The sequence below is a fragment of the Mangifera indica genome, chromosome 4 (assembly GCF_011075055.1).
Source record: "Mangifera indica cultivar Alphonso chromosome 4, CATAS_Mindica_2.1, whole genome shotgun sequence".
Taxonomy (NCBI): Eukaryota; Viridiplantae; Streptophyta; class Magnoliopsida; order Sapindales; family Anacardiaceae; genus Mangifera; species Mangifera indica.
The window spans coordinates 7,755,969-7,782,997 of NC_058140.1; the positions used below are offsets into that span (position 1 = coordinate 7,755,969).

The following is a 27,029-nucleotide window of genomic DNA, read 5'->3' on the forward strand; positions in this document are numbered from 1 at the left end:
TTCAATTTGATTTGTTCAATTTGAATTTGAATTGAATTCGAGTTAACAGGTTCGGCTTTTAAAACCAAACTAAATTTGAGCTAAAGAGAGTTTAGCTTGATTTGACTCATACATTAGGTATATAGCTCAATTTGATTTAAACTTGACTCATAGCTTAATTTGAATTATGTCAAATAATTATCAAACAACGTCGTTTTATCAATGAGTTTCAAATTTGAATTATAAATCTTAGTCACATATTTAAGTTGTAAATTTAAACTATAAATCTGAGTTAAATTCAAATCGAATTTGAATCATCCTTAATAGTAGTTCAATAAATTTAACCGAATTCAAACTGAATTGTTTTTCATTTAAATCAAATTTGAACTAAATGATGTTCAGACTTAGTTTCGCTTGAGTACTTGCATCCATGAGTTTGACAGAAAGAAGATTTGTCCACTCAACTATTGTAGACATAATCAGACTAGTTGTCTTTTTATCGTTGGCATAGGGAGACTAATTGTCTCTTACCACAAATAAATGTACAACAATCACAAACCCACAGATTTCACAAAACATAAACAACTGAAAAGGAGTTTGGTGGCCTTGTCAAAACGGGCTAGAGGCTACGACGCTAAGCTGAATTGGAGGTAACAATCGCGGCTGGTGGTGGTGTAATCGCTAACCCAGATTGTGGTTGGAGGCGGTGTCACCGTTAGCCCAGCTCGCCAACGACCTCTAACTGCATGATTAAAGATAAGAGGTTGGTAAAAAGGAAACACAAAAGAAAAAGAGACAAGAGGGTGGTGAAAAGGAAAGTTAAAAATAAAAAGACAAGAAGAAAACTTAAAAAGAATAGTAATGAAAAAGAATAGAGTCTGAACATTGCGTCATACTCATGGATGCAAGATTAAAGTTATAGTTGGTAAATTTCATATGAACATTGCGAATGCCACCATCGACTAATTCAATCCACTGAAGAAGAAGCTGATTGAATTTTAAAAGGATTTTGTGTATAAAATCAATTATTGATGATAGAACATTTTCCCCAGAATTATCCCACCCAAAAATTATCGAAATGCCTTTTAATTTTGAAAATTCTACTTGTTCATTTGTAATCCACTTTTGTTAACGAGTAAACTATTAGTTTGTACCGTTGATTAGATTATCATTTACCAATTAGTTTTTATTTTTATTGATACCATGAAAAATGCCTAACTTCTTTTCTTTTATCGTTTCCCTTCTCCTATGTATCAACCACTATCTCTAGTACAATCCATAAGAAACTAGTAATCAAATCTAACAACATTATTGATCGGTTGATTTCTCTGTCAACATCATCCTCTACATAAGGATTTCACTCTTTCCTCTAACATGTTATTCAAGTTTCCAATCTTTGAAACTTCTTCTACTTCTGCTCTTAGTTTCTTAATTAAACTTTCTTCAATAACATCTAATATTCTTATCATTTGTCTCTTTCTCCTTTTTCACTACATCACAACTAACCTGACCCATTGACAAACCCTATTACTTGCCTTTTCAAAAACCCATTCACTTTTTTCTCTTTGATATCTTGAAGGCTTTTGGCTAGGGCTGGATTCGAGCCGAGCCAACTTGAGCTCGGGCTCGGCTCGGCTCGGTTCGGTTCGAGCCCGAAACGAGCTGGGCTCTACTCGGCCCGATCGAGCTCGAGCTGGCTCGGGTTGGCTTGGTTGATTTTTTTTTAATATTTTATACAAAACGGTGTCGTTTTGATTTTTATATATATACAAAACGATACCATTTTGATATGAAAAATGAGCCGAACCGAGCCGTAAACGAGCCGAGCTGAAAACGAGCCGAACTCGAGCCGAGCCGAGGTCAGCTCGAGTCGAGCCCGAGCTGAACTCGAGCCGGCCATAAAAAAACCGAGTCGAGCCCGAGCTGACTGCGAGCCGAGCTCGGCTCGGTTCGGCTCGAATCCAGCCCTACTTTTGGCAGGGTTGAAGTGAGTATTGATTTTCTCAGTTTCTTACATACACATGAGTCAATCAAAAGAATAAAGCCAAGATGTGAAGGCATAGACGGTCGATGTGTACAAAGACAATTAAAGCAAAAATTTTCATGTGGAATTCAAGAGGAAGAGAAGAAGGAGATCCAAAAAGGTCAAAAAATATATAACAGTGTCATTAACGAAAATGGGTAATAAATAGGCAAATAAAATTTTCCAACTTGAAAAGAGGAAAATCATCATTTGATCAAAGTTAAGTGGAAAATTCTCATTGGGCCTTAAGCCTTACTAAAACTAATTTAATTAATAGTGAAATATAAAAATATTAATATTTTTGTTTTATCTTTTTCAGGTCTAACAAACAGAACCGAACAAGTTCCTACACCGAGGGTTTCAAGATCTGCCATTTCTACTCACCGTAACGCATCATAATTTATGTTATTTCCTTTAAATTATCTGTTTGTGTTTCTCATCATTAATGCGTGAAGGGCTCTTTCTTATTACTTTTTTCTTTTTACTCTTTTGGTTAAGTATGAGAATTTTTGGATCTGGGTATTAGTCGTTTTGTGGAATTTAGTTGATTTTATAACTGTATTTGCGTATTTACAGACTTGGCACTTGACTTTTTTTTTTTTAACGATTTTTAGATTATGAAATTATGCATCTGGCTTTACTCATAAAATTTAATTAGGGTTTGTTTAGGTTGATAAGGAAAGAATTTTTGTTTGCAGGAGCAGGACGGGGAATTCTTGTCATCCCCGTGATGAGAATTTTCAGTGTATCATGGATTGTTGAAGTTGAAGTTGCGTATCATGGATTTTTCAGTGTGTAAATTGGAAGCTTGTTGCTTTTGGTGGACAGCATAGTTGGAGTGGTTAGGTGGTGGTGTTGGTTTTGGCAATTTCTTGAGTACTCTTAAGCATTTGTTTTGTTCGAAGTGTCATCACAATGCCTTCTACTGATAATCAGGGTTCTTCATCACCCTTTCATTCATTTGGTCGTTCGTTTTGGAGTGGCAGGCGTGAACAAGTTCATTCAATAGAAGGGAATAATGAATCTAATGCCGATGAGTTGGAGTTTGAATCCTTCTACAAACAGGTTACGGACCGTTTTTATGAACTTTCAGCTGTTGGTGCTGAAGAATTTCTCTCTATTGAATGGATGCAAAAGCTATTGGATGCATTTGTTTGCTGCCAGGAGGAATTTAGGGCTATTTTGTTGACAAACAAAGCTTTATTGTCAAAATCTCCTTTGGATCGAGTAGTTACTGAATTCTTTGAAAGGAGTTTGAAGGCACTTGATATAGTTAATGCAACTCGTGATGGGATTGAGAAGATTCGTTTGTGGCAGAAGCATTTGGAGATTGTATTGTGTGCCCTTGGTTCTAGTCAGAGGGTGATTGGCGAAGGCCAGATTCGCAGAGCTAGAAAAGCTTGCATGGATTTGGCACTTGCAATGCTTGATGAAAAGGATTCAGGCTCAGTCTTTTCACACAGAAACCGGTCATTTGGGCGTCATAATACAAGTAAGGATAATCATCGTCGCCCACCGGGCCACTCTCGTTCTCTCTCATGGAGTGTATCACGATCTTGGTCTGCTGCTAAGCAACTCCAATCAATTTCTAACAACTTGTTGCCACCTCGAGCAAATGATATTGCAGCCACAAATGGGCTTATTGTCCCTTTTTTTGCAATGAGTTATATGCTCATGTTTGTATTGTGGACTTTGGTTGCTGCAATCCCTTGTCAGGACAGAGGCCTGAATATTAATTTTTCAATCCCACGGCAATACACATGGGGTACTCCGCTTCTCATACTTCATGAGCGTATTATGGAGGAATCAAAGAAGCGGGAGCGAAGGAATTCTAGTGGATTGTTAAAGGAAATTAATCAGATTGATCAATATGCTTGTAAAATTACAGATTTGGTGGATTCACCTCAGTTTCCATTGACGGAGGAGCAGAAAATGGAGGTTGAACAGGGGATTCAGGAGTTAGCATTGGTTTTTGAAGCCATTAAGAATGGATTGGATCCGCTGGAACACAGATTGAGGGAAGTATTCCGTAAGATCATGAATATGCGATCAGAGAGCCTTGATCACCTGGGTAGGGGAAGTGAGTAAATCTGATATGGCAATTTGCTAATGAGCATCAAATGTACAAATTTGCGAAAATGTTATTATATACTATGCATGCCATTTGCAAGGCGGAAGGATGACTTTCAGATGGTGTGTAACAATAAACTTTGAGTAGGTAGCTTTCTTGTATTTATTTCTGTATTTTCTGTAAAGAACATAATATCTATACTCTTCCTTTTCTCATGTAAGGTGCTGATTTCTGGTTTGGTTTGATATCATTCTATTTACCGCATATATATGATAATAGGCATTCTTTTGGGTGTTGTTGCAAATCAGCTGTGATAATATACTACTAAATTTGGACTTTTGCTTTGAATTGAATGAACGAAAACAATATAGAATTTTGTAACCAACCATGAATTAAGCTGTTGAGCGGCTCTAGATGCATAGATTGAAATGTTGAACCTGTGTGCAGGCTGCTTATTCCTTTCTGTGTGCATGTTTTGTTGATGCATTGCTAGAGTAGAGTAACTTCCTCACAAGCAATAAAAAAGGGTAATGATTTTGCATTAAGTTGAATTGTATTTTTGCAGACAAGTCCAGCTGTATATTTGTACATTTCAATTAGGATTGTCCTGTTTGTAAACTTGTATTGAAATCGCTCTTTTGTTACTGTATACTTGCAACGCAGTCCATTCCTTAATTGTATTGTGGAAAGACTGAGTTAAATGAATTCAAATCTACAGAGAATCTCTTTCACGTATTCTGGCTGTCTATGAATAAGAATTCATCAAAATATAAAGGATAGTTCCTGCAGAAAGTAGCCTGCAACTACAAGAGAACCATTTATAGAACAGGTATCACCTGCTCCTTAATATTAAAAAGCATAGTTCCTGTATTCTTCCTTTGTACAAAGAAACCGGTAAAAGTACAGGCAAAAATGTAAACCCCAATCTCCAAAAGCCGCCCTTGAAATCCACGAGGTAACATTGATCCACCGTTGAAATCTTGAGGCCTGAAATGCAGCACGTCATGCCACAGAAAGGCCTGTAGGATCACTGAAAATTGCCATCGAGTAAAGAAAGAATATCTTTCTTCAATCACAAACCAAAATTCCAAGCCAATAATTTACACAGTGCAACATTTCAGTGTCATCCACGTGGCAGACCAGCCCGAAAAATCCATCTTGGACCCATACCATGCGATGGGGTCTGCCTAGAAGCCATGCAAAAATCAGGACTTCAGTCATTCAGATTCTGCAGTTTTTCATACTCGGCCCTGTTCAACATACCTGAAATTCCGTCAGAAACAGAACTCCCGCCCAGAAGACCAAGTGGAGAGAGCAAAATGATAGGAGGCATTAATGCAGGGGTAATTATCGAAAAAGTTCTGGGAAAGACCACATTATGAACTTTGCAAAAATATCAGATTCCAAAAACTCAATATGGGCAGCCCGTCCAATGAGAGTATTCAAATTCCTGCCTTGAGAAGAGGTATCAAAGTTAATGTCAAAGCGCATGAAGACTCGATGCTCAGATGAAGGGGCATACATCTGCTCCAAGCAATCATTTAACATCTCCAAGAAGATGGCACGCTTTTTTGAATTATCCCAAAGAGACGCTTGGGCCATTTCGATTCTAGCAGAATGATACGGAACATACCCATCCTGATACATTGATGAAAAATATGAGACCAATAGGAAAAAGAGAAGGACAATGTTTTATTATGAATAAGCTATCTAAATAATCAATGATGACTCCAACAAATTTCAATTAATATTAAAAACAGCACCCAAACAAATCACCCAAACTTTCCCATGTTTGATGCTCAACACTGGAAAGCACACTTGATCTCAATTAGGTTAGTCTTTGTTTCATATAATTAACAGAATACAAAGCTAATAAAACAAGTCGATATCCTAAAACTAAACCGCTTTTATATTACAATCTGGTACTCCTCATAACAAGTATTTGTTTTCAGAAAAAAATGTTTCAAATACGAATAATTAATATAGAATAGAGTTCAGAATGAGCTAGAATGGAATCTGATGTTTAAGCAATAATGAGCTTCTACACTTAATAATTGAAATATACGGCACATCAAATGAAATAATTAAAAGAGTTATCCAATTGAAACTCTCTCTTCAATTCACAAACAAAAAAATTTAATAATACAAACATTATCAGTTTCTGAGACAAATACAGCAGATTCAGGAATGTTATCATGTAAACGCCTGCGATAGAAGAGCAATACCTGGGGTGAAGATAACAGTAATATATTTTTGAAGAACTCCAGTGTCCTGTGCTGGAATAAGAATAAAGGAAAAAAATATTGAAATTGCAGAACTAGGTGTAAAACGTTAGCATTTAACCACTACTCTTCAAAATGCACAGTTTCATGATAAGCACAACTTTTCTCACTATTCAGCAGACGCATATTATAGAATTTCTTCTCAAGGGTAAAGAGGATCTGTGAAGCAATAGTCCTTTTAATACCTTACACAGATTATAGAAGAAAGTATTCTGAAGATCTGGATCATCTGAGAAAGTAAGTTGATGAATGCATTGTGTACCCCTGAGCTTTTTTAAGAGCCATAACCCAGAGTTGAATAAAGAGTTTGAGCTATATAGATACCCCAAGTGCGGACCGGATATAGAAACATATGTATACAAGAATCTCAGATATGGCTCCATCTTACTCTCTGCAGTAACATAGTCACATATTCAGCACACAACAAAAACTTCAAAGAAAATACGACCTCAAAATGTGCATGTACCTGTTAATGCACTTCTTATAATAACGTTTCCAATGGAATGCCCAACAAAGCTAAGCTTGATATCTCTTAAATTTCCACTTCTAGAGACTTTATCCATTTTCTTTTTGAGGAAAGAAATCACCTCTTCTGCCAGCCTTAGTCCCATTTCTCTAAAATCTCCATCTGTTTTATCTTCATTTACCTCTGACATAAGAAACTCTATCTTGGGATCTATTAAAAGCCATTGATTTCGAACAAGCCTTAAATCCAAATGATGTCCCTACATATATTGAATTGTAATGAGTAATTATTAATCACTGATTTTAAACTACAATATCATTCCAAAAATGGATTAAAAGGACTGTACAAAAATTTCAGAACTTCGAAAGGAAGTACAACACAGGATCATACATTTATTCTCCAGAATATTTTGTTTATCTAGCTTCTTCCATAGATAAAATTTCCTATAAAGAATTTAAAGCTTTAACAATAATTTTACGAAGAAGGAAAGGTAAATAAATTACATGTAATATATGCATACATAGATGTGATGGTTATTACAATAAATGAACATGAGTAATTTTAACATAAGTATTCTCTGATCTCGATGGAGGATAGAAAGGAGGGAGAAGAGAGGAAGAAAATAGTAATAACTTAAGGAAGAACAAAACATTAGGAACTATAGTAAAAAACCCTCATAGCCATCCTGCCTACGCCTAACATATGTGCACAGGCCCCAATGATCTCCAACATCAACTCCCAAGCTTTTAAGAAACAGAGAGGAATTCATATCTTAACAAAGTTGAACATAACTTTGGACCTTTAGACTGTGCTCAAGGAAAAGTTACTCTAAAAGTAGTGCTAATTTAAGATGCAAACTGCAAAAAGAGCTTAATTTTAATTTAAGACTTTATTTTATTCTCATTCTAGTTTTTTTTTGTCACTCCAACAAACTATTGCCAGGCTCTTCTAGTTGCTTTGAAAACCATTAATATGATTCATTAATGGAGTTTATAATTGTTAGCCAACATTTCTTTCCTAAAAGAGGCACAAACTTACATTAGAAAAAACTTCATATGGACACAATTCACAAATTATGTGCTAGTTCGCTGAAATTTCTTTCCTAAACAGAGAAACTTATATTAGAAAAAAACTTCATATGGACACAATTCACAAATTATGGGATATTTTGTGGCCTTTAAATGAAAAGGTATATTCGAAGAATATACACGTCTCAGCGTAGGTGTATGTATACATAGCTTTAGAGTTCACATTTCAAACTGCAGATATATAATGTCTTGGAACAGGAAATTCCAATAGGAACAAACAATGGCACCACTTGATGGCTGACAATTCCAAATATCTTTAATTACAGGACAACTGCACTGTCAACACTCCATTCCAGTATATAGGTGAATTAATCAGCCAAGAGAGCTGCTAGGATAAACATTTTATTTCATTGAAGAAAGCACATTGAGCAAGCCACACAACAGTATACCGCTGATCACATAATCTTTCCACCTCTTCAAAAAAGTTTTGCAGTCATATCTACCACATTTTCAAGTGTTTTTTTATGTGCATCTACCACTTTTTCTATTTTCAAATAAGATGCAAAAAATATTATTAAAGAAAGATTAACTTACAAAAGAGGTGAAACAGAAGCCCACAAAAAAGAGAAAAAAGCAAGACTAAGGACTTATGAATTAATAAAATGTTTCCCAATCCCCCCGGATGAAAGAAAAAGAAAAGCCCTCAAAGAAGCAAGATTATGAACTCTTCCTAGTAAAAGCTCCATGACCTCATATTCACCTTCGTCAAATATTAGTTTATTTCTTCTGAATAGTAAAAATCAAATCACAGCCAATTTAGAGCATCTCAAAAGGACAACTGCTTTCTCATCTCAACCAAATGCACAGAAAATAAACAAAATCTGGAATCTTTGGAATATATCGAGCCAAATCAACCTCACTAAATCTTGGACCATAGGTTTAAAGCTATAGGAAAATAATAAGAAAATTACAAAAGTTTTCTGCTTTCTTTCTATGCATAGCCCACCAGTTACCTTGTGAGCTCTAGAAAAATGTTACAATCTTGCAAATGATTAAAAAATAACGTATCTCCCAATCAACAATCCTCATAAAATATAATTATATTACCTCTCACCTATGCCAATCTTTAATCATTTGAGAAAAATATATAGATTAGCAAAATAGCCTTACAATGACTTTTTCAGAAACCCTGACCATAATGTTAGAATCCCACCTATTTTCACGAGAAAAATTACCACTTTCAACCAACAAAATGCCACTTTAAACTAGATATATTAAAAAAGTACACTTTCTGTTTTGAACAATGTATTCAAAACAGTTTAAAAAATTTTTAAAATAGAAAAGAAACAAATCTTTTGACATCACAACCTGTTTGTACACACATAGGTAGTAACAGCTTGTACACTATCTTCCTCTGAAAGCAGGTCATATAGTTTGGCTGAACATTGTCACTCAAAATAGAACATATCTCTACAACCTATCACAAATAGTCCCACTGAAGCGAAATCACCTTATAACCTCAACACTACTACAGTAACTTATTAAAAGATTAACATATACAGTGAAATTAGAGCTTAAATTATATAAAGGAAAATAAAAGATAAGAAAAACAGAATGAAAATGTGACACAATCTGCTTTGGCCTGAGGCATGAAATACTGGAAAGATACTCTTCAATCATCGAAGGTTGGGGCAATGAAAGAAATACGAATTGAAGATAGAAATAGTATTATCAATCAGATCATGGATATCTTAAACCAATTTGCAGCTTACTTTTGGTTAGATAGATATAATGAGCTAAGAAAAGTAACACTGCAAGCAAGCATTGTAGTACAGGCCTAAAACCCATTTAACTTACCTAGAGAGTATACATTAATCAAAAGCTTCGCCCTCCTAGGAAAAAGTTACCAGTTCATATTCAAAGAACTCAATATGATCAAAGCCACCAGAAAAGATAAATCAATAATTCCTTCATACAGAAATGTATAGAACAAACCTGAAATCCATGTACAAAGACAACTATTTTCAAAACATGACCAGCTGGTTGTGAGCTAGCTCCAATTGACTTTTCCACAGCCTTAATGCTAGGTCTAACGAGAAACCCGTGCTTGTCTCTCTGGTCTAACTGGCTAAAATATAAATTTCCACTGGTTGTACATAATGGTGCACTTGTGCAACGTTCTACCATTACAATAGGGATATGTAAAGGATCTCCAAAAATATGCATGTCCTGAATTGATTGATTGTTGATCTGCTCAGATGCCACAGCAATTCATGAAATGAGCAAAAAGTGTAAGGAGAATGAAGCACTAGAAACCAATAACTCACCCTCATCTGAGCAATGCTTCGCCGATGTAGCTCAGCACGCATAGCTGCACTTTGTGCAGGCTGTCCAGAAAAAAAAAAAATACTAGAATTAGAGGTTATACTGTGTATCATGTACAGATATTTATGATGGGAGTGCAGAACAGTTGCAAGAATGATCTTAGCTTAAGCCTAAAGCTTTAGAAAAGAATCATTCAGTGCAATTTACTACAAAACTGAGAAAGGCCAAGTAAATATAGAAGTTGATGCTAATTACATCTTCACTGACACTGTACTTCTGCATACTCAAAGCTTTTGCACGGAAGGCCCTATAAGAAGATTCATCAAGTCCAGTACTTAATAAGTGACTCGGTACCTCAACTTTGGAGTACATCATCCATATTGACCATTCAGCTTTCCGATCATTTGCCCATGTATCACACAGAAATTCCATTACCTTTGCTCTGTTAGCCCTGGAGTGAATTACACAGAGCAAAGAAATAGAATAGATGATGATTTAGCAAAATATACAGGTTCAACTCTCCATCTATTACATAACTACAAGATACACGCACAATACATATCAAAGGAGTCCTATTTTTTTTTTCCAAAACATAATATAGAAATACTTATTAGGTGCAAGTATATGATACTTATTACTATCAATTCGATGAAGTTAGGCACTGTATTTCATTAACTAGTCAAGCATATGCAGTCCCAAGAAGTCTTAGTTGGGACCACTGTGGAGCACCAAGAGTATGAGAGAAAGACCATGTGCAAGAGTCTCAAACGGCTATCATGGGAGTCCTGAGCTATATATACCAATTAGGTTAAAAATCCCCAATACAAAACCATAAATGTGGTTAATTCAAAGGGAACAATATCTTATTTCATAGAATTTAGGTCATTACATAATGGTGAAACATCATAGGGTAAAAACTATTGACTTTCTTAATGACTTAAGAAAACGCAACAATAGGAGTTTTTATGAGCAAGATTGGTGCTTGCTAAATAGTTTCTCAAAAGGAACTCCATATCACTTTTCACTTGTCTTCATGAATATATTAATAATAAATTCACTGATAAACCTAATGGATTAATTTCAATTATGATTCTACAGTCAGTCTGGCTAAAACATTCCCAAAAATAAGTAGCATAATTCTTTGAATGCCAAGTTTGACAGAGCTTTGATCATCACTACATTTCATGACATAATCTAGAAAACAAAACACCTTGTATTCAAGCTGGAGTTGTCAACAACACTCCATCCTTTACCAACCCTCTTGATCAGATTGAATTCCCTAAATTAGTGAAATTAGCTTCAGCCACAAGGTAAAAAAAATATTTACTATGCTACATACTTCACATCTGCAAAGGCGAATTGGACCAGAAAGGACTTAAAAATATCATGACATAACATTATATAGTACATATAGGTCATCTTATAACAATTCTCTATAGCTGCTATTAATCTTAAACTGAAATTTTATTTGCAGAAATATATAATATCAAAGACATAAAATGAAAAGCGCAACTAATACAATTAAATTGAAAAAGAAGAAGACACAGAAGGAGGAGAAGATGCTAAAACTAGAGTAATTTAATTTGAAACATACCGGTGAAACATCAAAAATGTATTCCACAAGGACAAAATTTGATTTCCCAGTATTTGGAAAGCATTTAATAGATCACCCCATGATATAGAATCAGACAGTTCATCATTTAAATCTGTTTTGCCTTCGGCCTTCTGCAAAAAGAGAGGAAAACATTAAGTAAATAATGAAGATTATGGAAAAGAATTGAAAATACTCCAATTTCAGAAAAAAATCAAAGACCTCAACACCGTTCTGTTGCATGCCTGAGAGTTGTCCTAAAACTGTGCAGTCCACACAACCAAACAACTTCATATCATCCAACTTGAAAGTACAATCAGTCAAATCAATTGCATGGTCAATTGCTTCGCTAATTCTTTGAAGATCTCCAAGAAGAATTTCATAGGCAGTTATTAGGGCTTTAACGAACATGACCTGTTTGCGACCTACAGAAGCCAACTGACCCCATGCCTCCTGGGTTTTGAAGTCTGACTGTGAATAACCCAAGGAAAATTATTGAGCACTTGCTCAACAAAACATAAACAAAGATTGAAAAGAAAATAAACCCTGACATTGTCTTAAAAAACTATTAACAGTGGTAAATTTGCATAGTTTAACAAAATAGATTCAAAGATCTAACTTCAGACAAGACCATAAAAACTAAAATTGTCTCTCTCTTCTCACCTCAACATCAGACAGTTTAAAATCTTTGTGTTATGATTTTCTCACTGTATGGGTTTTCTTAAGTTCTGTATACATCACTGAGCCATCAAATGAAATGAGAAAGGGGACAATGTTGAAAAGTAATTTGTACTTAGCAAAGTGATGCCATTTCACTCAATGTGGAATTTTCAGCGAGAAGGGAATGCAAGATTGGGCATTTCAACAAGTTGAGTTGCACATTCATGCTGTCATCTTAATTTTGAGGAATCTCTATATTTCAACTATAAAAAGGACAGCACTTATAACCAAAAAGACAAACCAGATATAATAATTCACCAACATGCTCACCAATTAACAGTTTCAATTAAAAATTATTTATGGTTAAAGAAAATAGTTGATTTGACCCACTAAATTGAAGGGACATCTTCCATACCATAAGAATCAGTGAAATAATTTTATTGAGCAAGTTACCTTCATAAAAAAATATAAAAAATCCGTAACAATTAATAGGCAATCAAGAGTAACTACAATAAACAGACAGTAAAGCCGTCAATATAGGGGGAAATAAATAGAGTTTGTGACTAGTTTAATAGGTACCTTCAATGAGGCCGTGGAAGAACTAGCTTTTAGTAGACTAATGTGTACAGTTACATCAACAAGTACAGTGTGCAAAGCATCAAAATGAACAGGGCAATAAGAATGCAATCCTAGAAGTGCTTTGGGAGGAATTCGAAATTCATGAACTGCAGCAGGACATGCACCAAGAGATGATAGCAACTCAAGGCTGCACACACAAAGTCACCATTTCAGCCTCGAGGAATAATTAAATGGACATCCTACTCCATTCACTGAGTGTTTAATTTCATTTGTTGGCAAAAACTAGAAACTAAGTATTGTTAACTAACCCATTCTCCAGCCTGGGAGCATACATGAGCTCAAACTTTAATATAACAGCAGATGTTGATGGCCCCTGAGAAGTAAATACTATATCAGTTGCAATGACATCTCTGAGAAGCATTAAACTCTAGTAACGAATAGGTTCATGCCAAGGAACATAAAATAGATATTCTCATGTAAGACTGGAGTTTTTTTTAAATATCATAACAGCAAAAGCTTCAAATTTTGTTCTAAACTATTTCAGTTTTAACCTCCTCCAAAAATGATTCCACCCACCCCCTCCCTCAGGGCACAAGATATACAACATTGAGCATTGTTTTTCCAGTGATGGTGGCAAAGATAACTGACTCTTGGATATAGCACACTACAAATTCTATGTCCCAGTAACCTTTCTTTGTTTATTTTGATTTGGCTTTACCTTCTTGGCTATTGGAAGATCTCCAAACTTCAGTCAATAACATAGTTAATTTCACATCAAATCTGGTTAAAATAAGGTAAAGAAGGAAGAAGAATGAGGTAGCTACCTCATGCCTACTATCAGCTAAATTGAATGCTATCATAACCGATAGATAAACATCCTGTCTTGCATATCTGATCCAGAAAGGCTGTGTCCAAAAACTGTTTTCTGTATCATCAATCCTCCAAACCCCAGAAGTACCTTCAGGGCCCGGTTCAGGAGCTGCAGGTCCAAAAAAGCGTTAATATTTCTTAGCTCTTAATTTTAGTGAAAAAGAAAAATCAAAGGACAAGCTCATGAATAGATAAAATACAATAAAATAAGTAAACTGTATCTCTTAGCCTGAACAATGACAAAATGCAGTGCATTAACAAGTTTATTAAAAGACAACGAAAGACCTAGAAAATTCAAAAAGATATTGAACACTACAGATAAGTGAAAATGTCAAAAAATAAAACAGAAAACAGTCTTTATAAGGTTTTATAAACACTGATACTGTGGAAAAAAGGGAAATCCGGATTGAGTTATGCCACAGATTAGTCGAATGGGCATCAGGTATGCCGGAAAACATCCAAGAGTAGACCACAAGTTATCAATGATTTTAGTTTAGCTTTGGAACATTTTTATGAGTTTGATGAATTTGAGGTGTCTCGATAGGTCACCTACTTACTAAATGTTGTAACACTAACGCGTTCTTCTATGGCTTTGCAAATAGGCGAGATGATCAGCGAGGCATGCGAAAATCCAACTATCAACATGTATTGATGTATTTGAAACAAAAGAAGAGTTAATACAAAAGGATCAGCAAATTCAAAACTCTAAGCTTTTGGTTTATACTAGGATAAAGTCTCAAAAGAATACTATTGATCCATCTATTCCTTTAATAACTAGCCAATCTCATAATCTAAGGGATGATCTTCCAACTGCTTATGTTAATTCTAAACTTGATCCTACATCTTCAATTGAGTCTCTAAATTTTGATATGCCTATTTTAGATATTCTTGTTGTCATTCGAAAAGAAGTGAGATAATGTACCAATCATTCTATTGTAAAATGTTTTTCATATAAAAAATTATCATATTAACACAAAGCCTTTCTTTCAAAAATCTCTATCTTGTTAGTGCTTAGAACAATTTAGAAAGCACTAGGTGATCTGTATTTGAATTTAGCAGTCAAAAAAGAGATTAATGCTCTTAAAAAAAGTTGAAACCTGGTAAATCATTGACTTACTGAGACATATGACCACAGTGGGATACAAGTAGGTTTTCATTGTAAAATATAAGGCAGATGGAAGCACTGAGAGGTACAAGGTACGACTCGTGGCGAAAGGGTTTACTCAAAATGAGTATCACGAGACATTTGCCCTCATTGCAGAGACAAACTCAATACGAGTTCTTGACTCCTTAGCAGTGAATTATAATTGGCCATTATATCAACCAGATGTAAAAAATGTCCTCTTGAAAGGAGATTTGGAAAAAGAAGTTTTCATGGATCTCCCACCTGGCTTTGCAAAAGGCCTAGGGGTAATCAAGGTATGCAAGCTAAAAAAATTCTTGTCTAGTTTTAAACAAACTTCTAGGGCTTAGTTTGAAAGATTTGGACAGGCAGTGAAAAGTTACGAGTCCTCCCAAAGCCAAGCAGATCATAAAATGTTCTATAAACACACTTGAATTGGTAAGATTGCTATTTTAATTGTTTATGTATGACATAGTATTGTTAGGAAAATTGAAGATCAAAAGAGCAAACTAGTGGGTGAATTTGAAATTAAAGACCTAAAAGCTCTAAAGTACTTGAATGGAATTTGCAAGATCCAAGGAATCTTTAGGAATCAACGCACATATATCTTAGACTTACTAGGTGAAACAAGAATGCTTGGGTGCAAGAGAGTTGAGACTCCTATTGAGCCTTACTTGAAATTGCAACCAATTGAAGTAAAGGATGTGGTGAATAAGAAGCAATACCAAAGACATGTTGGCAAGCTAATTTCACATACACAACCTAACATAGCCTTTGCAATGAGTATGGTAAGTCAGTTTATGCACCACTCGTGCTTAGGACACTTTAAAGCTACCTATAGAATTCTAAGATACCTAAAGGAAGCAACTGGTAAAGGATTACTCTTTAAGAATCGTGCTCACCTATCGTTAGAGGTTTATAATGATATAGAATAAGCAAGAAATGTTGCGGAGAAGGTCAATGTCAAGCTATTGCACCTTTGTAGGATGAAATTGTGTTACTTGGAGAACCAAGGAACAAAATGTGGTAGCTACGAGTAGTGCTAAAGTTGAGTTTGGTCAATTACTCATGGAATTTGTATAATTATGTGGATAATAAGGCTACTAGGAAAAAATTAAAGGTTCAAACTCCTTCACCAATCAAGGTGTAATATGGCTAGGATTGTGATTGCTGACAACCCAATCCTTCATGACAGAACAAAATATATTAAAGTTGCCAAACACTTTATTAAAAAAAAATTAATGATGGAGTGATTTGCATGAAATATATTCAAACTATCAACCAAGTTGTCGATGTTCTAACAAAAGGGATGCACAAGAAAACAATTTAATAGTCTAGTAAGCAAGCTATTTATGAAAGATATCTTTAACCCAACTTGAGGGGGAGTGTGGAAAAAAGGAAAGTCCAGATTGGGTTTCCAATGCTCACAGTCTCAAATATCTTAATTTTCTAATTTTTTAGAGATTGTTTCTTGTTCTTAGCTAGGATATCTTGTAAATATAGTAAATAAGAATTATATAATATTTTAAGAGTTAGTATTGTTCCCTAAGTTTGAGATCTTCTTCCCTACAAGAATAAGCTAATTCTCATGTAATTTTGTGTGCTGAAATACAATTTTTTCCCTATTATCTTTGTCCTTCAATTTATAAATATGAAAGAAGAATTTTTCACAAAATATTCAAAAGTAACACAGTGTTTGAACAAACAAGTTAAAGATGGTTAGTTTGGTGTTGATTTATTAGAGCTAAAAGTGACAGAAGACATTTAGCGTGGAACTGCTTCTTGATATAGGTTCTATTTAAGTTTTTTGGTTAGACTAGAACTTAATGGCCATCCTAAGTCATAAATTCTGTTTTTTCATTAGTGGAGTTGTATGATCCATTATCAGTCTCTTTCTTCTTTCTCCTATAGTCACCTTCTCTCCTAACTTCTACTCTCCCTACAATTTTTGTTCTTTCTCTAATTTTTGTTCCTTTCCCATCATTTTCTCCCTTATCTTCTCCATTCTTCTCTCCATTTTCTCCACATTAATTAGTCTCATAGTGATACTTTTATTCCAAATGCTCACTTAAAACACCAAACCCAATTCTAATAAAATTCCACAGCCTCCACAAAGAAAGCACCCACTTCCGATCTAGACACTTTCAAACACGTTCTATAAACACCTCGATGTAAATAGTCAAATGTTCAAGCTAGGACACAGATCTCGCATTATAATCTAATACCGAACACCCACATTATCGTTGCCACTTCCAATCCACTGACTCTAGCCAACCACAAAATTCCTACTATCACAGTCACTATTCAGTTTCAAAATTATTATCGCTAGCACCATTAATCCAAAAGAACCATCCACAAGATATCTCATGAACTAATATGCCAACCAACTTGCATGAGACCAGATTCTATCACACTAGAATAGTTTTTATGCTCTTAGGCCGACTTGTTTAATTTCACTAGTGCTTTGAAGCTCAAACATCCGTAATGAATGTTTAAAAGAGACTTTCTTTCTATTCAATATAGTTTTTAAAATGAACTATGTAACACCCACAAGTAAGCCCAACTACATTTTTGTCTTTTTCTCTGAGTTTGTATGATTTTGGTATTGTGTATAAGTGATTTTTTGTTGGGATGATCATCCATTGCAACCCATTCATGCCTGGAGAAGGGCAGAAAAGTCTTTGTGTAAGGAAAGCGCAAAAATGTTTAAGTGTAAGAGGACAAATAACGTGCATAATCGAGGAAATGCCAGTTCATGTGTTCATTGAATTTGGATTTGGATAAGATACGTTTTATGATGATTTTAGGACACATTTTAATTGGATGATGACATGAACGACTGCTCATAAGGAAGGAACGACTATTCATCATATTTGTTTGGCAAAATAAAAAGAGGTGCAACGCCTGAAGCGTTTTACTTTGAGCATATTATCACAACAGTCGAACAAAGAGAAAGATCAGAGATTTGAGAGTTCAGAGAGCATCAAGGGAGGTTGGAACGCCGAAATTACCGTAGCCATGCAAAGGAAAGCGAGATCGTCAAAAGGCAAATAAGTAGTTGGCCTTTCCTTCTTCCAATCGGTTGATTATTGTTAATGGTGCTATGATTCTTGTATATTGATTGTTGCCTATGATAGCATGTTAAAGTGGTGGATAGTTATGATTATGTGACGTTGAATGGATTAGATTATGTGCGAAGTTACAAGTTATTCGTCTATACATATATGTGTATGTGTGTGTGTATATATATATATGTGTGTGTGTGTGTGTGTGTGATGATAAAGTATGGTTTTTGAGTAACAAGTTCATCATCTGGAAGAGTAAAAATGTTTGATGTTTGATGGAATCATGCTTAGGGAGATATAGCGACTGTTTGGTGCAATTTGGAGACTATGAATGGTTTTGTGTTGGCTGGAAATCGTAGAAACTAGTAGGGTGCGCAATTTCTAGACAATGATGAACACCCATTCATGCTTGCATGAACGCTTATTCATCCCTTTGGTGGAAGAAGAATTCCTCGCTCACGCAATGAACATCCACTCCAAAGGTTTCAACTTATACAGTTGTTCAATATGTGACAAAAGCCCATTCATGGTATCTTAGGGTGAATGATGAGGTTAGAGAATGAAATAGCGTTAAGGATTTAATGACATTAGTCAGAAGTTAGTAAGTTGTTACTCAGCGGAAGAACTAACGCCTGTTCACAACAAGATGTACACTTGTTCATAGGCTTAAAAGATGAATTATGAGCAAGGGCTATTGACACCCATTCATATAAAGCAAAATGACTATTTTACTCTTGTGCAATGTGTTAGAAATGGCCTGCAAGACGCAAGATTAAGTTAGCTAGTGAATCTAAGGTGCCCGACTGTGTGAAAAACAGCATAAACCTTAACCAAGGCAGATTATAGAGAAAAATAAGGAAAGTGGTATATACCTAGATAGTCACCAGTTGTATGCAAAAAAGACATTATATGTGAAAACAATAGGGTTATACAAGAGGTAAATACCCATGAGATGCATCATACACTCGAAGCTAAGGTGTATTAGCCATTTATTTTCAGTTCAGGTGTGCATGGTAAGAGATAGTGACATCAGTCAATTTTCTCACGTGATCAGTGGGATGCATCACATATACATCCGTAGTAGAGGCTATCCTAGGATGGTAATTCAGATAGCAATCCTACAGCTATGTGTATATGATAAGAGAGAGACTACAACCAGTTTCCCCGTGTGACCAGAGTATCACAATTAGTTAGCTTAATAGTACGATCGGTAGTGTACGCAAGACACATAAAGAGTACACATTTAGGATATCAATTGCTTTCAGGAGGGCATCAAATATATCAAGTTCAGCTTAGGGCACGAGGTCTTATTCATCTAGGATGACATTGCCTATATATTAGGGCACGAGGGTGTCAAAAGGAGATGGATGGGCATAGGAGAATGTTGGAAAACATCTAAGTAACCACATAGTGACTTAGTGATATATGTTGTGTGTAAGGTGTCAAGAGGTGACATACTAATTGAATGTTTTCACTCACATATTCTTTTTTATGGTTTTGCAGGTAGAAGTGAGTAGCAGAATATGCAGGAGAGCTAGCGATCCAACTCAAATCGTTGCATGAAGCTGAGGAGCATCTTCGTCATTTCTAGATTTTTATAAGTTCGTGTATTTCTTTTCAGTTGAGACATTGTATTGAATTATGGACAGTTATTGTGGTTTTGTTTCAGACACATTAATTTGTATGGATGGTTTATTAATGATATATTGAGGTATTTCATTTATGAATATGTTACACCTTTTTGCACGCATTTTGAGCAAGCATGCTCATTATTCCACTGTAATTAGTTAAGAGTTTAAGTTATGCACGTCTCTTGGGGTCATATTTCGTGTAAGGGTATGTATCCAAAGAGGGGAGTTACAGACTATAGATTCCTAGTTTGACAAATTCTTGAACCTTCTTACAAATTGGATGAATACAACCTACTTAGAACATTCCTCAAAAGTTTGGACTTCCAATGTGGGGAGCCTTTAGACAATGTCTTAGGTGATTTGGACTTCCAATCCTTCCACAATAAATACTTGCAATACTTTGTCAACACACAAATGCTTCAAATTGAGACTTGAAAAGTTCCAAATCCAAAGAATAATTAAGTCTTGACAAATTTCTGAAAAACCCTCAAATTGTTGACTCATACTATGTGAAAGATCTTAAGAGCCTCATCAAGTAGAATTGTCTTCAAATCCTTAAGGATGATAATATGGACACCATCAAGGCATGTTAGTCTTGTGTACATGCCCTAAAAAATGTATATACACATTTTCTCAAACATTATGCCCATCCTATTGAATCAAATATGTTATAAAGCCTTCCAATATCACTCTACTTTAGAGTTTAATGATGCATCCTTATTTATTGACTAAGGCACTCTCAAGTGACCTTTGTTTCTATTTATGTTTTTACAAATACTTCATTTGATGCAACTTCCTAACCAGCAAGTTCTTCCAATGTTACACATGGTTACAATATCATTTTGTTGGTATCAATGTCGATCAACTTGTTATGTCCACCAGCAAAAATTTAATGTATGATAGTTGATCAGCAGTATCTACCCATAACTGAATTTGCAAAAACTTAAATTGTTATCAAACTTGCAAGAATGGTGCAAAACTTAAACCTAAACACATGTTAAAATACTATACTTTGGAATGGTACTTGATCAAATAAGAATTTCTTGATTCTTATTTAAGTAACATTTGAATTACTTAAAATAGATGATCTCTAGTTTGAATTGCATGCATCAAAATGACCACATTATGTTTAAATACCCAGCCATAGTAGAAAATCGAGCAAGGAATACCAATTATGAGCTCAATTAATAAAATTTAAGGAAAAAAAAACCTTCATATTGAACAACACGTGCCGGTATTCCCATCACTTCGCTGTCCTCCCATCTCAAACTAATCTTAATTTGATACCATCTGCAATTTTATGTTTTGGTTAATTTTGAAACAAGTAAGCATTATTAACAAAAACAAAATAAAATATTAAAAAAAAAAAAAAGAAGAAGAATGTTAACTTACCCTTGCTGGAAAAGATCAAGATTATGAAACCTATGAATGTAAATAGCGATTTCATAAAGAGTATCTATAGTAACATCGATGACCGCCGTAGGAGTCGATGCTGACGACAGAGGCGAGGCGGGAGATTTAGGGTTAGGGAAGTGATTAGCATTTGGCAAACGTTTAATCGACCAATTTCTATGGGAGAAAGGAGTGAACCATTTTAGTTTCCGAAACATATGTAAACCTTGTTAATTTTTATTTTGATTTTCAATAATTTCTTTTTCATTCCTCACACACTCTCTCTCACCTCTCCAACTCTTTTCACTCTCACTCAGTTCTAACCACCACCCATCCCAAAATCTATTATTATTATTATTATTATTATTATTATTATTATTATTATTATTCAATCATCAAAACAAAAATATATCATTATTTTATTATTCACATGCATGCGTAAACTATACATTATCATTTATTAAAACCTAATAAATACCATTTTTTAACATTAAGTTGTCTTGTCGTCGATGATAAGTTCTCACTCAATCACAGCATAGGCTATCATTAACCACAATCTAACATCGTCAAACAAATGAAAAAGTAAAAAGAAAGGCAATGCCAGAATAAAAAAAGGGAAATTGGGAACAAAGGAAAAAAGGGGTGAGGGTGAAAATAGTTATTTCATTTCTTGGCCCTCTGTTAGATTTTTTTCATTAACAAATTTGGATTTTGGGTAAAAAATGTTATTTATATCACCTATGATTAAAAAAGTTTGTTTAGGTTATACCTTAACTACAAACTCGCTCTCTAATTGTTCAACCTAAAAAATTTAGTTTTGACTAAAAAATATTCGAGCTTTACATGGGTTTAGACAAATTTTTTGTCCATTAAGTTGTTAAAGCCCGATGCTCAATAGGGTTCAAAAATTTATTATAAATAAAAATATATTTATCAAGTTTTCAAATTTATAAAAAAAATTATAGGAGTATTTTTATAAACTTCAAAAATTACAAAATGAGCCCAAATTGGCCCAAAACTTGAAAAAAAATTAAAAAATCAGTTTTGAACAAATATCTTTGATGTCCAAATGGACAAACCCAAAGTTTGACTCTACATTTTTTTTTATAAGTTCGAGCTTAAATAAACCAAACCCAAAACCCAATAAAATTTAAAGAATTAAACTTAAAACCAATATATTTGATGTCTGAATTGATAGACCTAAAGTTCGAGCCTAAAATTTTTTACGAGCTAAAGCTTAAATAAATCAAGCCCAAAACCAAATAAAATTTAAGGAATTAGGCTTGAGCAAATATATTTGATGCTTGAATAAATAGACCCAAAGCTAGAGCCTAAAATTTTTTTACAAAGTCGAGCTTAAATAAACCCGACCCAAATAGTAGGCATGATTGAAAACCTTATTCATGATCAATATTTTCATCGGGCAATGTATCAATTATTTCATGGGAAAGGTGTAACTTCGAAAAAGAAATTATTAGCATTTTTTTTTCCATTAGTTTATATTGGTGGGTTATAAGTTAAAGCATAAGATACCGCATGTGGGCATTTGTAGAGGTTCATGAGTTTTATTGACTTGTGTTATTCTTGTTGAAGTTTTTGTTGATGGTTACTATATTAATATCTGGAATGTAGCATCTATTTTTATCATTTTATGTGGTAGATTGTTTTGCTTACTCATAAAAGGTGGGTACCGTTTGTTTTTGAAGTCCAATTGTCCAATGTTTTGGATGGTGGCAATGGCAATGGCATAGGTGGAAGTTGATGAATTTGGTCTTTGTTTATTTTGGATGCTTGCTTTTGATTTTTAAAGCTAATTGCGATTGGAAAACAAACCACCCACTTGTATGAATTGTTGGCGCAAATACATGTTATGCATAAAAAAAGATAACTCTGTAATATGTTGAACAGATGAATGGTATTTTTAGTTAGAATTTTCAGACAATGGAGTTGCTTTTGGTAGATGAATGAGATTTCAAGTTAAACTTTGCACACAATAGATGATGTTGAATGGTATTGGTTTGCAGACAACTTCAATTTCATTTCATGTCTCTTTATTTGCAGACAACTGAATTGGTTTGGTCAATGAATGTAATCTTATGTTAAATCATGAATGAATGATGTAATGAAATTTCCACTGAAATTTTTTTTTTAACTTATTCTAATTAATTAAAGCTTGATTTTGAGCCAATTTCACTCAATTCCATCTGATATTTTATTTACATTGGTCCAAACTCAAGCCACGATACGGCAACATTAGTCGATTTTCAATCCAAGTTCCATCTTACCTCTTCGTTGTTAAAGCCAAGCTTGAGATTACCTTTGTTCGGGACCGATTTAGATTTAACCCACCGTGGACACGCCTCACCCCCAACTTTTGAGGCTACAGCTACAGCTACAGTTGTGGCCTTGCTTTTGGTCTTAATATGCACCCCCAGCCCTTGACACCGCCGCTCTGGCCTGCTTTGGTGCTGACCTGTGTTAAATATGGCTTTAATTTGGCGTAGGTTTGGCGGTTTGGCTTTACAATACTATTGTGCAAGGATGATTGGATTTTGGTTATTCTACAACTACGTGATATAAAAGGACATGCGAACGAAGAAGATGAGACTAGATTTTTACTTTGCGAATTCGTTAAATTTGACTTCGGGCAAAGAGTTGCGACTAATGCTCCATTTTAAATTTATTTAGGACAAGTCTACAAAGTTTTTAAAGGATCATTTTCCCTCATAAAAATAATAAACATAAGGAATTTTTTTTTTCAAAAATGAAAATATTTAAAGGCACCATTAAACAAATATAAAAATATCATACTATAAGATTAGTAAATTTGAGTACAAATCAATTAGTTTTTCTCCAGGCAAAATATAGCAGGCAAGAAAGCTTCCTAATCATAGAGTTCTTACTCTGTTTTTTTTTTGGCTAATTTTCTACAGTATTCAACTTGAGAAAATCTATAACAAATTTGTCAGGAATCTCATATGCGATGGATTTACATATCCATCTTCAATTTAGAACACATTATTTAAGTCTGCGGCTGCACCAGCTTCTGTCAAAGTTTAAAGGACATTTGTTAATCTATTTCACAGATATAAAGGTTTTCTTCTACCATCTACTCTCTAGCTATAGCTTCAATGTTAGACGAAACAGACTCATCTCACCATTAATGATAACAACAAAGCTCCTTTACCAGTTTAGTGAATGCACTCTCCGAAGAACACGAGGTGGTCTTCTCTTCTCAACAACTGGAATGAGATTCTCCATCAACTGCATTTAAAATGAAGCACGAGAAATTAGAAGCAACAAGCCATTGAATTAAAGGCAGAAACATAGGGAGAAAGGTTAATCATTAAATTCACTCGCAGTCAGGTTATGTTTCCAATAGTCACATTAGATCAAGTCTTTGCTTCTAATTCTTAATCTTTTTAAGAAATGAGATTTTGTCAACAAGCTTAAGTTAACCTTCACTATCAAGAATTAAGGCACTACTAATAGCCAAAAAAAAAAAAAGTGAAGTCTTTGAAAAGATGGTTTTTTATCTTTGCAGATAACCATCTAATAAAACCTGATCATCATTCATAGGAAAGACTGTCTGCATTTAACTGCAGGAATTTTGAATGGACTTCAATACCTCAATGCCTCAGTAACTATGAAAAACTTTAAGAAACAAAATCTTCACTACCAAAAAACACTCATTTTTTTTCTAAATAAAAGGTTTCAAATTAGTGGTGCATAGAAGACATCTAATTCAACACAAGTGAATGACACGATTGTAGAAACAATAACGTTTAAACATGAATTTCGCAGACATTACTTGGTCTTTGTTCATTCTATATGTCAAATTCTGTGGAAAGTAGATTAAAAACTGCATGTATCTATAATATACATACCTGCTTGAACCTCTCCTTGTTTTGGTGAGCCTGCAATCAATATTACCACTCATAAGAAGCCATTTGAAAATAAAAATCCAAGTACAAAAGAAATTAAAAAAACAGTAAAAACCAAACATAGAACCATCAACTTGTTATAAGTACTAACTGAAATAATCATTAATTTCCAGACCATACAAAACATATATACTTGATGATATTAGATCAACAGATTAGAATTATTTTCTTCATTGAAGGTCTCTGACTATTTTTCTAAGCTTCTAAACTATTAAACACACACACAAAAAAAAAAAGAAAAAGAACAGTATAAAAATATCTTTAAAAGAAAATTTAAAATAAGATAGATATTTTTGCTAAGAATAAAGGTCAAAGGCCATCTACCAAAATCTTTCAATGAAGCAGATCAAGAGAACCATTTCTTCATAAACAAAATGAGTTTCATAAACCTCTCAACAATTGCTCTCCACTCTCTCTTCATCTCACATCTTACACTTATATCAAACTGTGATGCTTTCATATCAAACTATTTTATTCCTTAAGATGACTCATCTTCTCTATATCTGTGATTGAGGGTATCTGTTCTCTTGTCCAGAGTCAATATTTCTCCATCGCATGAACCAGTATGCATTATTAATGAACGAAAAATGGAGGCCACTAAACAAAGATTCCCGGCTTGCCAACCAATATAAGGGTAAAACGATCGTAGACTTCAAAAGCAACTAATGGTTGAAGAATTTTTAATTGCTGCTTGACAAATTCAAAAAAACTGTAGTTATTTTAAATCACCCCAAATCACCTTTTAAGTGTATATATAATAAAAAAATTATGAAAAAACAAAACTTCAAAATTGAATAATACCTCTTCTCTCAACAGACGAGCATTCTCCTCCTCCAGTTGCGTTACCAGAGACTCCAGTTCAACTGTATACGCCTGAAAATAAGAACAAACAAACACCCACTTAAACAGTCAAAACCCAGAAAATATATAATACATAATGAAAGATAAATTTCAAAACAATATTCTTAGATTGTTAAAATAAATAAACAAAAATAAAACCTGCTTGCGCTCTCTAGACCTAGCTGCAGATTCACGATTCTTGATCATTCTTCTTTGCTTTTGCTGTGTAGCTTTATCCAAAGGAGCCTCTTCAACTATTCTTCTCTTTCCCCTTCCACTTCCAACAATCACCATCTGATTATTCCTATAATTGTTAACACTACTATTATTATCAATATTATTATTAGTAACGTTATTAACATTATTATTATTAGAATTAGAATTAGAATTAAGTTGATCCTCCTCTCTGACAGCATCAGCCTTGGTCAAAAAATCCTCCAGCGTCATCTCCTCGTCTCGTGATCCGACGCTCCTCTGATCAGTGCCGCCGCCAGCCACCATCTCCTTCCAGACCTCCTCGACGGATCTGTTGGTCATGTCTTTGGAAATATTGAAACTTCCCTCGTGTGAGAAGGATGCGCCAGAGAGTGCGAGTTCATCGGGCGTGGGAACCGAATAAATGTTCTTGAGAAGATCGTCCATGGCGTTAGGGAAAGATGGATCAGGAGGATTGTCTTGTTGATTTTGAAGATCGGCCAGTAAAGAGCAGAGGGATGGACATAAGGGAGACTGCTGACATGACAGATCCGAATTGGTCGTTGAGGATGACGTGGTCGTCATCACCTTCGACGACGCCATCATCTCAGGCGTTGATTTATCAGAAGGATTTTGGTTTGCTTTTTATTTTTAGAGATTTTCGATTTTAGGGTTGGGGGTTTGTTATCTCAGGAGAATGTGAGAATTTTGATTGGATAAAATCAGACAACAGAATCGAAGCATATTAATATACGATAAAATTATTTCTACCAATTTTTGTGTATTATTTTATATATAATAATATGTTATTATATAATTGATATTATTTTATTTTTATATTTTAATTATTTAATTATAAAATAATATATTATTATTTATATACAAAATTTTACACATAATATTATTTATTAATAAATTAATTTAGATAAATTACTATTTACCTTTAAGTTTTAAAAATCTACCTT

General features: G+C 34.3%; 3 protein-coding genes across 14 annotated transcripts; 1 reads left to right on the plus strand and 2 right to left on the minus strand.

Annotated features, from left to right (window-relative positions):
• Window positions 1–2,304: 2,304 nt before the first annotated feature.
• Window positions 2,305–4,318, plus strand: LOC123213292 (protein ROH1-like). The gene is made up of 2 exons (XM_044632689.1): window positions 2,305–2,387; window positions 2,701–4,318. The coding sequence occupies exon 2, from the start codon at window positions 2,918–2,920 to the stop codon at window positions 4,088–4,090; it is 1,173 nt and encodes a 390-aa protein (XP_044488624.1). The 5' UTR covers window positions 2,305–2,387; window positions 2,701–2,917; the 3' UTR covers window positions 4,091–4,318.
• Window positions 4,319–4,815: 497 nt separating this feature from the next.
• On the minus strand, window positions 4,816–21,423 carry LOC123213293 (protein FAM135B-like). Of its 7 annotated transcripts, none has more exons than XM_044632695.1 (15): window positions 21,086–21,423; window positions 20,904–20,983; window positions 13,829–13,983; window positions 13,313–13,377; window positions 13,005–13,191; window positions 11,988–12,236; window positions 11,769–11,899; window positions 11,385–11,453; window positions 10,529–10,625; window positions 10,177–10,236; window positions 9,845–10,078; window positions 6,822–7,080; window positions 6,541–6,746; window positions 6,299–6,349; window positions 4,816–5,711 (listed from the first exon to the last, which is right to left on the minus strand). In XM_044632695.1, exons 1-15 carry the CDS (start codon window positions 21,301–21,303, stop codon window positions 5,421–5,423), a joined length of 2,352 nt encoding a protein of 783 aa, XP_044488630.1. In that variant the 5' UTR covers window positions 21,304–21,423; the 3' UTR covers window positions 4,816–5,420. The 7 variants fall into 7 exon arrangements, with proteins under 7 accessions (XP_044488630.1, XP_044488629.1, XP_044488626.1 ...); XM_044632694.1 differs by having other exon boundaries at window positions 9,845–10,099; window positions 21,086–21,422; XM_044632691.1 differs by having other exon boundaries at window positions 10,430–10,625; window positions 21,086–21,422.
• A 2,065-nt stretch (window positions 21,424–23,488) lies between these two features.
• On the minus strand, window positions 23,489–26,796 carry LOC123215055 (G-box-binding factor 4-like). 6 transcript variants are annotated; one of them, XR_006501942.1, is made up of 6 exons: window positions 26,029–26,796; window positions 25,831–25,902; window positions 25,354–25,716; window positions 24,973–25,002; window positions 24,273–24,349; window positions 23,872–24,131 (listed from the first exon to the last, which is right to left on the minus strand). XR_006501942.1 is itself a non-coding variant. In XM_044635103.1 (5 exons), the coding sequence occupies exons 1-5, from the start codon at window positions 26,668–26,670 to the stop codon at window positions 23,504–23,506; spliced, it is 876 nt and encodes a 291-aa protein (XP_044491038.1). In that variant the 5' UTR covers window positions 26,671–26,796; the 3' UTR covers window positions 23,489–23,503. The 6 variants fall into 6 exon arrangements, 4 of the variants coding, with proteins under 4 accessions (XP_044491038.1, XP_044491041.1, XP_044491040.1 ...); XM_044635103.1 differs by lacking the exons at window positions 23,872–24,131; window positions 25,354–25,716 and adding an exon at window positions 23,489–23,558; XM_044635106.1 differs by lacking the exon at window positions 25,354–25,716 and having other exon boundaries at window positions 26,029–26,795.
• Between the last annotated feature and the right edge of the window lie 233 nt (window positions 26,797–27,029).